The sequence below is a fragment of the Meles meles genome, chromosome 10 (genome assembly GCF_922984935.1).
Source record: "Meles meles chromosome 10, mMelMel3.1 paternal haplotype, whole genome shotgun sequence".
Taxonomy (NCBI): Eukaryota; Metazoa; Chordata; class Mammalia; order Carnivora; family Mustelidae; genus Meles; species Meles meles.
The window spans coordinates 1,833,636-1,844,964 of record NC_060075.1 but is presented as its reverse complement, the minus strand read 5'-3'; the positions used below and the strand labels follow the sequence as shown (position 1 = coordinate 1,844,964).

General features: G+C 61.9%; 1 protein-coding gene across 1 annotated transcript; it reads right to left on the bottom strand.

Moving 5' to 3' along the window:
• Positions 1-601: 601 nt before the first annotated feature.
• MNX1 (motor neuron and pancreas homeobox 1) lies at positions 602-8,252 on the bottom strand. Its single transcript, XM_046021665.1, has 3 exons — positions 7,139-8,252; positions 4,099-4,259; positions 602-3,507 (listed from the first exon to the last, which is right to left on the bottom strand). Exons 1-3 carry the CDS (start codon positions 7,836-7,838, stop codon positions 3,145-3,147), a joined length of 1,224 nt encoding a protein of 407 aa, XP_045877621.1. The 5' UTR covers positions 7,839-8,252; the 3' UTR covers positions 602-3,144.
• Between the last annotated feature and the right edge of the window lie 3,077 nt (positions 8,253-11,329).

Below are 11,329 nucleotides of genomic sequence, written 5' to 3'. Positions count from 1 at the left end.
TCCACCTCAGAAAAATCTCTATTCAGGCCCTTTGCCGATTTTTAAATGGGATTCATATGTTTGTTGTTGAGCTGTATGGTTCTTACATTTTGGCGTATTAACCCCCACCAGATACATGATTTATAAATAACTTCTCCCAGTCCTGGGTTGCCTTTTCATTCTGTTGGCTGTTCCCTTTGCCATGCAAAAGTTTTCAAGTTTGATATGATCCCGTTGGCCTAGGTTTGCTTTTGGTGTCATAGGAAGTCTTTTCAGCTGATCTTGCCAGGCCTTCGCTCGGGGGCTGGGATGCGGAAGGCCCACCCCACAAGGAACAGACACTTCCTCTAGGTTCTAGTCTTTTCTGCACTTCTCAGACTCTGCCTATTAAAGCTTCTGTAGGGGCCTGGGACCCTGGGCCACCCGCCAGGACTGGACAAGAGACGTGTGCGCCGTCCCCTGGAAGATCGGTGCAGATTGGTTTCCTTGTCAAAGAAGGGCTGTGTCCACATCCTTCTGCACATGCTGGAGCCCTGCCAGAGCAGCATCTCCTGGGAACGAAGGAGAATCTCCCGCTTGCGGGAAGACAAGCGTATTCAGGCTCTGGTCCTCGGTAGGCAGGGGTCCGGTCCGGCTGGGGTTCCCGGAGGAGCCGGCTCCACTTTGGGTGGGGGCCTCGCTGGGGACCCAGCCTGGGGGCTGCAGGGTCTCCACTGGCACCCTCGCTGTGGTGGAACTCGGACAGGCCACCGCGATGCCCCCGTGGAGCGTGCGCTTGTGTCCCTGGACCCGCGCTGCCAGGATCCGACTCCAGGTCGTGGAAACAGGGCCCAGGGTGGGGCTGCAGACCTCTCACCCGTCTGGCTCGGGCAGCGGGGTGGGGGCGCGCCGGTCGAGGCCGTCGGAGCAGGGCCTGGCGGCCGTTCATTAGGCGGAACGAATTGTTCGCCGTGCCCGGAGTGGGTGAGGATGAGCCAGTGATTATATTTAAATTTGCTATAATTGATTTGGGGAAGAGCTACTGTGACAAGAACGAATTGATCATTAAATTTATTAGCGAGATAAATTCCGCCGCGATTAGGCAGCTGGCTGCAGGCGCTGGGGCCGCGGGCCGGGCCTCCCCGCCGCCAAGTCCCCGCGCCAAAGGCGCGCGCTCTGCGGGCCGCGGCGGGGTCAGGACGCTCGGAGGCCTTCAGGGCTCCGCTTCCCCGCGCGGGGCGAGCCGGCCCTCCCGACCCGCAGGTGGATCTGTCCCTGGGGGTGGGGGTTGGGGGGCAACCCGCAGACCCCGCTGCCCCGCGCCGAGCCAGGGGCGGCCCTGGACTGAAGGCAGCCGGGGAAGGGATTGCTTCGGGCTGAGCTGCTCCAATGTGTTAGAAATTAAAGCGCCCTCGACGCAGATGGCCAAGGTTTGGTTTGGTTTTGATACCGCAAAGGCATCTGTGTTTCTCTTCTCTCCCTCCCCAGCCGCCCTCTCCTGTCGCCACCCGCCTTCTCGGGGCTCTCGGGCTTCCCACCAGTTGCACAGCCAGTCCCCGGCCCCCAGAGCACCTTTGGACCCGCCCGGCCGGCCGCGGCCCGAGCCGTGCCCGCAGCTGCTGCCGCCGCCTCCGGCTGCGCCCGCGCGGCCTCGGCTGACGTTGCGCTTTATGGAACGAGCCGGGGTGATAATGAGCTGCCAGAGAGGATATTAATCTCGCCCCGGCCCCCCGCCCCGGGGTAGAGGAGTGGCCCCGCCGGCCGCGGTAATCACCCAAATGAAACGCCTGGCCCTTGTGAACCCATTCATCGGCGGGGAGGGGGGCGGGGAGGGGCGCGCGGGGGGAGGGGCGCGCGGGGGGAGGGGCGCTCGCCGGGCGCCGGGGGGGGGGGGGCAGGGAGGGGCGGGAGAGACAGAAGGACGGAGGAGGGCACGAGGGAGGGAGAGAGAAGCCGCCTGCCCCGGCCGCCCCGGCCGCCTCTCTGCTCTCGGGCCGGCGTGGGGAGAAGCGGAGCGGCGGGCGCGCAGGTGGAGCGGCGGCGGGCTCGGCGGGTGATGGGGGGCGCCCGCCGCGGGCTGGGTCAGCCCAGAGCCGCCTCAGCCCCCGCGAGAGGCCATGCGGCCGCCCGCCCTGTCCTTGGGGACACGTGCACCGACCCCAGGAACGCGGCTGCTGGCCGGAGCCGGAAAGGTCCTGCCGGAGAGGGCGCCGGGGAGAAGCCCGGGGTTACTCGAGGCCCTCGGACCCCCAGTCGCCGGGAAAATCATCGCGTCGTTTTCAAGCTTATTTGCTGAAACATTCGACTGTGCGTTTCCTGCCGGTGAAGCAAGAGCCTCAAGGGAATGAGAAACTAAACACTCGGTCCGAAGTTACTCTCCTGAGACTCACGCACTGGGGCGCGCGCTGACCCCGGTCTCAGGTATTTTTACCAACTTCTGGCAGCTAGGACTCGGGGCGCGGGAACCAGGTGGCCCGCCTGCGACCCAGCCGGGAGAGCGGGTGCTCCCGACGCCTGTTTGTCCTTCCGATTTGCACCTTTTGCTGTCAGTCGTGGAATTCGCCACACCCCATCATTGCAACAACAAAACAGTACAGCGGCTTTCCCAACTCACTCCCCAAAGATCTGCACTTGCGTCCAGTAAAAAACCAATTTATTTTACATTCCATCGTGGGCGATGGGAGAAGCTAAATAATAATTTAGCATGCATAATTAGACGCTTCTTTATATATATATAAATACAATGTACAAAAATAAAGACAGTACAGTTTTGAGATTTCCAGCAGTTTGAATGCTCATGACATAAAGTTCCCCCTAAGATAGGTACGCACAAAACATTCTCCCTTTTCCGTACTCAGCAGAACGGCGATTCTGGAGAAGGTTTCCAGTCTCCCAGGTGGTCCAGCACTGCAGCTTGGCGCCTTCTCCGTTCCGGAAGAGGGGGTGGGAGGCTCCCTCGGGTAGTGGTCAGGTCTTCTCACAAACACGGCCCCCGACACTAACCAAAATGAAATTAAAAAGAGCAGGAGTTCAAGCTTGAACCCGCTGGGCCTCCCTCTCTCTGTCCCTTGAAGAGCAGCCCAAACGGGCAGCCCCAGAGGGACAGATGGTGGCCTGGCTCACAGGCCTGCGGGGCTGGGCCTGGACAGGCTGGCCCGGCTGCTGGCTGCCTGGGGCGCGGCGCCCCTACTGGGGCAAGGGCTGGTGCCCGGGGCCCCCGGGCCGTGGAGGCGGCGAGTCGGCCTCGGAGGAGCAGTCGGAGGAGACGGCGTGCGTGCTGGCGCCGTTGCTGTAGGGGAAGTGGTCCTCGTCCTCGTCGTCCTCGTCGTCCTCGGGGTCACTGTCCCTCAAGTCCCGCAGGCGGCGTGCGCTGCCTTTGTCCCCGACGGCCGGCGGCCCCAGCAGCTCCTCCTCTCCCTGGTCCTCTGCGCAGCTACCTTTGCTGGCGCCCCCGCCCCCCTTCTGCTTCTCGGCCTCCTGCGCTGCCTGCTCCTTGGCCTTTTTGCTGCGTTTCCACTTCATGCGCCGGTTCTGGAACCAGATCTTCACCTGAGAGCAGAAAGGCTGTGAGGAAGCGGCCACCTCCATCCCCACCGTTTGTGTCCCTGAGGCCCCCAGCTCGGCACCTGCCCCTCGGCTGGGGGTGCGGGGCGAGCGGAGCAGCCCAGGAGCGGGCTTCAGAGTAGGGGACGCGGCAGCTCCAGGGGGAGGCGGCTTCGCACCGCCTGGGCATCGGCAAACGCAGGAGTGGGGCTGGGGGGTTCCAGGGAAGCCTGCACTGCCAGACTCCTGTCCTTCTCTAGGGGTGCTCTCCCCTGCCCAGGAAGGGCCAGAGCAGCTAGCGTCCATACCTGTAAATCTCAAGACGTTCCCTCTCTTTCTGGAATAAAATTTCTCCAATGTGGCCTGGGGACCATAGCTTCAGAGTGGGGGAGTGCGTGGAGGGTCCTTCAAGCGCAGAGTTCGGGGTCTGACCTCAGCCTACTGGATCAGACCTCCGGGCTTGGTGCATGAACCCCAGCGAGGCCGACGCGAACTCTCCCCCGGACGTCAGTCCCTGGGAGGCTCCGCTCCAGGTGCCAGGGGTGCAGAGTGTCCCTAGGAGGCCAGCTGGTGTTGCGGTGGGGGCAGGCTGCGTACCTGGGTCTCCGTGAGCATCAGCGATGTGGCCACCTCGAAGCGCTTGGGCCGCGACAGGTACTTGTTGAGCTTGAACTGGTGCTCCAGCTCGAGCAGCTGCTGGCTGGTGAAGGCCGTGCGCGGCCTGCGGCACTTCCCCAGCAGGCTGGACTGTGCCTGGGCTGGGACAGAGATGGGCGTGAGGCCCGCAGCCTGACGCCGTCCTCCGACCTCCTGTGGGCCCCCAGGGCCACCACCCACGTCTGCCACCCGGCCTCCCGGACCCTGCTGAGTCGCTGCTCTTTCTTCAGTGTCAGCATCCTCTCCCCAAGGGACCCGAGGACCCGACGAGGCCCTGGAGCCCAGGACCTGGATACCAGGGACAGACATATGGGTTTGGGTTTAATGGGACTTTTTTTTTTTTTTTAAACTCAGGGTCTGGGTGTTCTGATTAAAGAGAGCCTGTCGCCCAGGGCAGCCCGCTTCATCTGGGGGCGGCGGGGGGGGGGGGGGTCAGTGCAGAAGCTGACAGACAAGATGGTGAGACCAGAGAAGCGGAGCTCCTCCGCTCCGCCCAGCCTCCCCCAGCTCAGCCACAAATGCAAACAGGTCTGGGAATTACCAGCCCCATTTCCTCCGGACCAGCAAGGAACTGGTGCAGGATTCCCACCACCGCCTCCTCAGCTGCAGAAGAAGTAGGGCAAAGGCCAGGAGAGGAGGACGGAGGGAAGGAGAAGGACCACATCTTGGGCCCAAATGAGAATCCACCCCACTCCCCACTGCAAATTCCTCCTGACAGCCCCTCCTCCAGGGTGCAGAGGAGCAAAGCCCCGGGAGACTGGAAGCCTTTCCAGAACAGTTCTCACGTCACAAATTGAAGGCCGAGGCAAAGCGGGGATCTGGCTTTCTGAACGGGCAAGGAGGTCCCTTGGCTGAATTTACATAATTTCACACGGTTACATCACAGAGAATTTTATGACCTCAAAACGAGACGTCCCTTGATTTCCCAGGAGCCTGACAAGTGTTAGACAATAAACGAAAGGGAAGAAAAGAGGCCAGCCGGTAGGCTGGGCTCAGGCCCCCCGGAGGGGGGGCAATTTGCTTTACGGGAAGGCCCACGCCCCCAGCTTTAGTTAAATGAGGCCCCAATTCCCAACTTGACAATACATTAGAACTTTAATTAAAACACTGGCTCCAAAGGGACCGTTTGGGAAATGCCATCCAACAGAGGAGACAACTAATTAAAGGAAACCAAACAGGTTTTCCTGCGACCAGAGGAAGGGACTCTCAGAACACATTCCGGCATCCTGGCCTGTTTAGTATCGCCTTTTCAGATTTGACACTTAGATTCCTTTTCTAATTCTGCTACCTCTAGGTCAAGATTAGGAAACAGGGATGGGCGGAAGGGATGTGACTTTTGCTAATTTTCTGAGCGACCTTGAGCTTCACGCAGGCCGAGGAAAGCACGGTGGGTTGGGGGTGGGGGGCAGGGAACCCAGCGCCCAGAAGCAGCATGTGCGGAGACCACCAACCCCTCAGTGGGAGACTAACCTCCCCAGGCTCTGGGACATGCAGGTCACAGGGGAACATCCCTGGGTGTCCTTCCATCGGAAGGGGTGGGTAGACTCTGCCCACAGCCAAGCCCAGGAGAGTGCCTGGGGTTTGGCTGATCCGGGATCTGCAAGTTCAGATATGTTTGCCCCCAGCTGCAAGGTGAGTCCCAGCTTTCCCTGCTGCAGATCCGAAGGGGCTGACTTCCACCTGGACGGGCTGCCTGGCCATTAGGGTCTTCTGGGAGCTGAGCTGGAGAAAGCCTGGGGTGGCGAGGGGCAAACAGTCCGCAGGCTGGGATTTTCTCACCCACCTGTGACTTCTCCAGCTCTCGGGCCCCTCGCTTTTCTCTGTTTAGTCACAACCGTCGCTTCTAGCAGAGGAATCTGAATTCTGCCAGTGTTTATTTTTGTTTTCTTTTTTGCTTTTTCCTCTCCTATGCCTGCATCTCCCCCGTCTAAGCACATCCACTCAGAAGGAAACAATGGGGTCTCTTTGTTTGGGTGTTCCGCGGCAGAAAGCATGAAGTCTCATGCATCAGCCTCTCCGCAGAGCCCGGGTGGGGCGAGCAGAGGGGAGATTGAGACTCCCCAGAATGCCAACCCCTTGTGCCCTTCCAAAAAGTTGGGTGGGCTCAGGCCTCCCAGAGGCGTACCACCTGCCTGGCAAGCATGCTGCCCACAACCCAGCAGCGCCCAGGCTGGGGCGGGCCAGCCGTCCCTGGCTCCTGTCTTGGGGAGGGGTTCCCTCTAATGGGAGCCTCCAATTCTGGGCGGGCACCTGCCAATCCCAGGTTCTGGGGTTCTTGAAAGAGGCAGATCTTCCCTTCCGAAGGAGCCCACCACGGCTCTGTTCAAGTCCTGCCATCCGCCTGCTGGGCATCACACCGTGGCCCAAGCACCCTTACGGAGGCGGCCAGCACCTCCGCAAAGGACCAGAGCAAAACCAGGGACCTGGCCTTGTGGCCCTGGCCTCTTGAAGCCCATTTCTTGTTCTCTGCTCCTGAATCTCTCCTCCTGAGGGGGGCTGGGGTGCGGGTGGGGGTCTATCCAGAACCCACAATGCGGTACCTAATTCAAGTCCGTTTCCCTGGAGATAAGGCCCTGGTTTAGGTGGCCTGGATCCCCAGGCCGGCCTAACTCGGGTGCTGTTTGACTCGCCTTCCCCCGCCACTTCCTTCTCCTCCAGCCCGCCGGTTAATCATTAGATTTTAGTCTCACACCTCCAGCTGCCCCTTCCCGTTAGGAGAGGAAGAGAGAGCAGGGCCCGCGCGTGGCCATTTTAATCCTTTCGCTGCCAGCCCCCCAGCGGGCCGTCCACATAAGTCTTCGCGGGCCCCGGGCGCAGCCCAGGCGGCTTCGCGGCGCCTCCACCGCGCTCTCAGAGCCGAGAGCAGGGAGAAGGAGGCGCCGGGCGGAGGAGGGCGCGCGGGAAAGCCGTGTGCCGGGACTCCCCTCCCCGTTGCTCCCTCCCTTCGTCCGCGGGCGCGGGGGGCCCGCGCGGTACTCACAGTTAAAGTCGGGCATCTTGGGCAGGATCATGCCCGCGGTGGACGCACGCAGCCACTGGTCCAGCTGGAAGGTGCCGGCGCCCAGCTTGATGGGGTCGGCGGGGTGCGCAGCGTGCGCGCCCTGCACCTGCGGGTAGGAGTAGGACAGCGCCGGGTGCTGGCCGGCCAGAGCCGCCGCCGCCGCCGCCGCCGAGTAGCCGTAGACCGGGTGGCCGTAGAGCGCCGCCTGCGCGGGGAGCCCCGCGCCGCCCTGCGCGCCCCCGGGGTGCAGCCCCAGCGCCAGGCCCCCCGCGGCGGCGGCGGCAGCGGCGGCGGCGGCGGCTGCGGCGGCGGCGCCAGGGTGCGCGTGGTGGTGGGGTCCCCCGGGCCCGCCGCCCGCGCCGCCCGCGCCTCCGCCCGCGCCGCCCGCGCCCAGGAAGCCGGGCTTGGGCAGCAGCGCGCAGTGCGCGGCCAGCAGGCGCGGCGGCGAGGGGCTCTCGGCGTGCAGGCGGTCGGCGGGCGCCGCGGGCGGCTCCGAGGACGCGGGGCTGCAGCCGCCGCTCGCCCCGCCGCTCGCCCCGCCGCCGCCGCCGCCTCCTGGGCCGGACGCGGCGGCCGCGAGCGACGTGACCAGGGCCAGCGGCGCGGTCTGCGCCGAGGCCGCTCGCGGGGGGTCCACGGCCAGCAGCGCATCGATGCGGAAATTTTTGGATTTTTCCATGGGCGCGTCTGGGGCTGGCGAGCGGGGCCGGGCGGCGGGTGGCGCGGCGGGGTGCGGGCTCGCGGAGTCCTGGCGCGGCGGCGGCAAGCCCCGGGGCTCGGTGTGGTTACGGCGATTATTTGCCAATAATCAAAGTCGCCGCCGGAAACTCAGCCGAGGGTGACCATGGTCCGGGCGCCTCCTCCGGGCGGGCCCCGCCCCGGGCCGCGCTCGCACAAACTCGCACGCGAGTGCCTGGACGCGCCGGGCCGGGGAGCCCGGCTCTGTGCGCTGGACCCTCGGGCGACCGCGCCGAGGCCGCTGGCGCCGTGGTGGGGACCCGCGCCCCTCCGCGCACTTGAAGCGCAGCGCGGCCGCCGATTGGCGCGCTCGGCGGGGGCTCGGGGAGGGGCGCGGGCCCGGCCATTGGCCGAGGGGCGCACCTGTCACCGTCCCGGCCGCCCGCCGCCCCGCCCCTGCGCCGCGGGGTCCTAAACAACCGGGGTGCTGCGCCGCGATGGCGGGGCGGAGACCGCCCTTGCCACACTCGGAGGCTCAGCCTAGGGACCCTGGTCGCCTCCGGCAAGTGCCGAGCGGGACTGCGGGCGCTGGCACCTCTGCGTGCCCGCGCGGGCCCCGCCGTCTGAGCCCAGCTCCGGAGACACGCGGCCCGGCTCTGGCCTCGGCGGCCCCGGAGCCCGCGGCGTGCGTCCTCTCGCGCCGCTTCGCCAGCACCTGAGTCCCTGCGCTTCTGCGCCGGGGATCCCGCGTTGCCTGCAGACCCAGCCGCTTGGCTCCATGACCGCAGTACCACGAAGACCACACCGGTCGTCAGGCCCCGCTCCTGGGTCTCCAGGGTGCCCGGGAGCAGATTGTGTCCCTGTCGTCAACCCTCTGCAGGTCGAACCTTCTCATTCCGGGGAAATCCCGTGCGTTTCAGGCGTCGTGTGTATGTGTGTGAGCGAGTTTGTCTTCCACGAGTCCTTGCCTTGAGCCCCTGCCCGGTCCAGGCAGAGAGGGCAGGGTCTGTGAGCCCCGCGGCCTGCAGGACCCAGGTCGACTTGGAGACGTCGCCCATCTGCCAGTGACAGGATCCTTGGTGACAGAGCGCTTCTTCTCTGCGGAAGGACACCCATGGGCATGCAAGAGGCAGCACCCGCCTCGGTTCTGGAGAGCCTGCGGGGGCCGGGAGTCCTCCCGAGGCCGGTCATCCTGACCCTGGTTAGTCCCCAGGCAGGAAAATGCAGCGTCTCTCCTCTCCCTACTTGCAGCTTGGGAGCTCGGGCGAAAGGGCTTCCCCTGGCTGAGCAAGGTAGTGGAGTGAGAATCCAGACTTCACAGCCACCCCTTCCGTCCCCCATACACACACTTCAAATATTTACAGTAAAAGCACTTCCAAGGGCTTTTCTGAAGCCGAAAGAATCAACATGCAGGTCGGGGAGTCACGCAGCCCCCAGCACCAGGCTTTGTCAATAGCGCGGCTAGAATAGCTCTCTGGCCCCTGCAGGGGAAAGAATGCAGGAGGGGGTGTGGGTCCTTGAAGCTTCCTAAGCAGGTGAGAGGTGAGTAAAGGACAGGGCGGGGGCTGTGGGAGGGGCGAGGAGGAAGGAAAAATCAGGGCAGGTAAACTTTAAAATTAACAGATCAGGTTGCTACAAGAGGGATTTTTTTTTTTTTTTTTGGAAGGTAAGTGTAGGGATCATTTAGTTTCCCTTCAAAAGGCTTTTTGCCTTGGCAAGAGTTGACTGCCCTGATTCTATTGGCAAGAGCCGAGATTTTTTTTTTTCTTCATTAAAACAGGGTAGTTTGGAGACACACAATACTAGCTGGAAATAGGAGGATAGCAATGGGAATAAATATTATATGGCTTTGCAAAAACCAGTAGTAATTTGTAAAAGGGTAATTACAGCATTTACAAGGTATCTGGTCTTTCGAGGCTGTCTCTGGGGCGGTGAAAATGAAGTCCAGCCTTTGAGCAGAGAGGGGAGAGCCCTTGCCTTTCCTGAACACAGCCCCATGCCATGTGCTTTCTAGAATTCTCTTCTTTAACCTTCACTGTGACGCTAGAAGGATTTTATCCTCTCCATTTCAGAGAGTAGAGGTGCCAAGACGTTGAGACTGTTGTTCCCAGCAAACCGTTAAGCCTCGAAGTTGGAAGTGGGATCAAGTCTGATGCTGAGGCCACACAGCTGTCACCTGCTGCCCTCGGTGCCCGGGGGATCCTGGCCCTGTTTCTTTATGCCACCCATGCGCTCTAGGGAAGGAGGGCTTATGAAGGAGACCTGAGGTTCTTGGCCACTTGTTCTGGGCAGGAAGCCCTTCGCACTGCGAGGCCAGTGATGACATGTTGGATCTCATTCTGCCTCCCCAGGGGAGCATCGGCCCCACCTCTGGCAGGGGCTCCCTCTAAGGCTGCCTGCCTTTCTCTCCCTCCCCTCCATCTGCTGGCTGGGACTCCTGGGAGGGAGGGCAGTGACTTAGGAGGCTGGGAGGAGTGAATGAAACCCCCAAGATTGATCTTGGCGAGCCTGCTGCCCTCTTTTCTCCCCAAAACATGCGCAGCCAGGGATATTTTCATTGGGGACAGGGGACGGTCTGAACTATATGTTTACACACGATAACTGCCCCCATTTCTTCAACCAGATCATTGTGTTTTAGAGCCCCCAGAGTGACTGATTTCACCCCCTCTTTGTTCCAGAGTACCCATTGTTCCTAGACCCCTTAAAATCCGCAGCAGAGGGGAAGGGGCATGCACGTCCCTCCTCTTAAGACCAGCAGAGAGCACTTCCTGGAAGCGTGGACTGGACAGGTATGTGGGGAGCCCACAGGGGAAAGTTCATACCACCTGTGGGAGCACCCAGGAAGGCATCCAAGAAGCACTAAGCCCTGGGGGGAGGGGGTTTCCGGTCCTGCTACCGCCAACTGCCCTGAGACTGGGTGCCAGTGCTCTTTTATTTTTATGCATTTCTGTTTCTTTGTTTAGAGAAGTCGGGGTTAGGCCAGATGCTCTCTATGGGGCCAAAGGGCTTTAAAATTATCATATATTCTGTTGATGTTAAGAAAAAGTTAATACAGATTGAAGGTTTTCAGGGAAGTTGTATGGAAAGAGAGAGGGACAGAGAAAGAGGGAGAGGTCTTGGAAGTTTGGGGTCTTTGTGTGTGTTTATGAGGTGTGAAGCTGAGCGCTAGGGCTCTTCCTGTCTCCGGCATCTGTATTGATCGAGCCCAGCTGGCTTTGAAGGTTTGGGGCAGACGGGAGCAAGGCTTGCGTCTGCTGGAGGGCCCTCACCCTCCCTCGCAAGAGATCAAAGGTCTGGTCCCAGCAAGACTCCCAACCCCAGCCTCCAGGTGACTCCCCTCTCCAGCAGCCCTGGGAGGACTGGGGGAAGCCTCGATGTCCTGAGCAAGCATGTTCCATCAGCTCCCCCCATCTTAGCCCCTTGCCTGCCTGGCATGGCACCCCTTTTCTCTCTTCACAGTCTCCCTTCAAGAGACTGAATACGCCTGCAGTC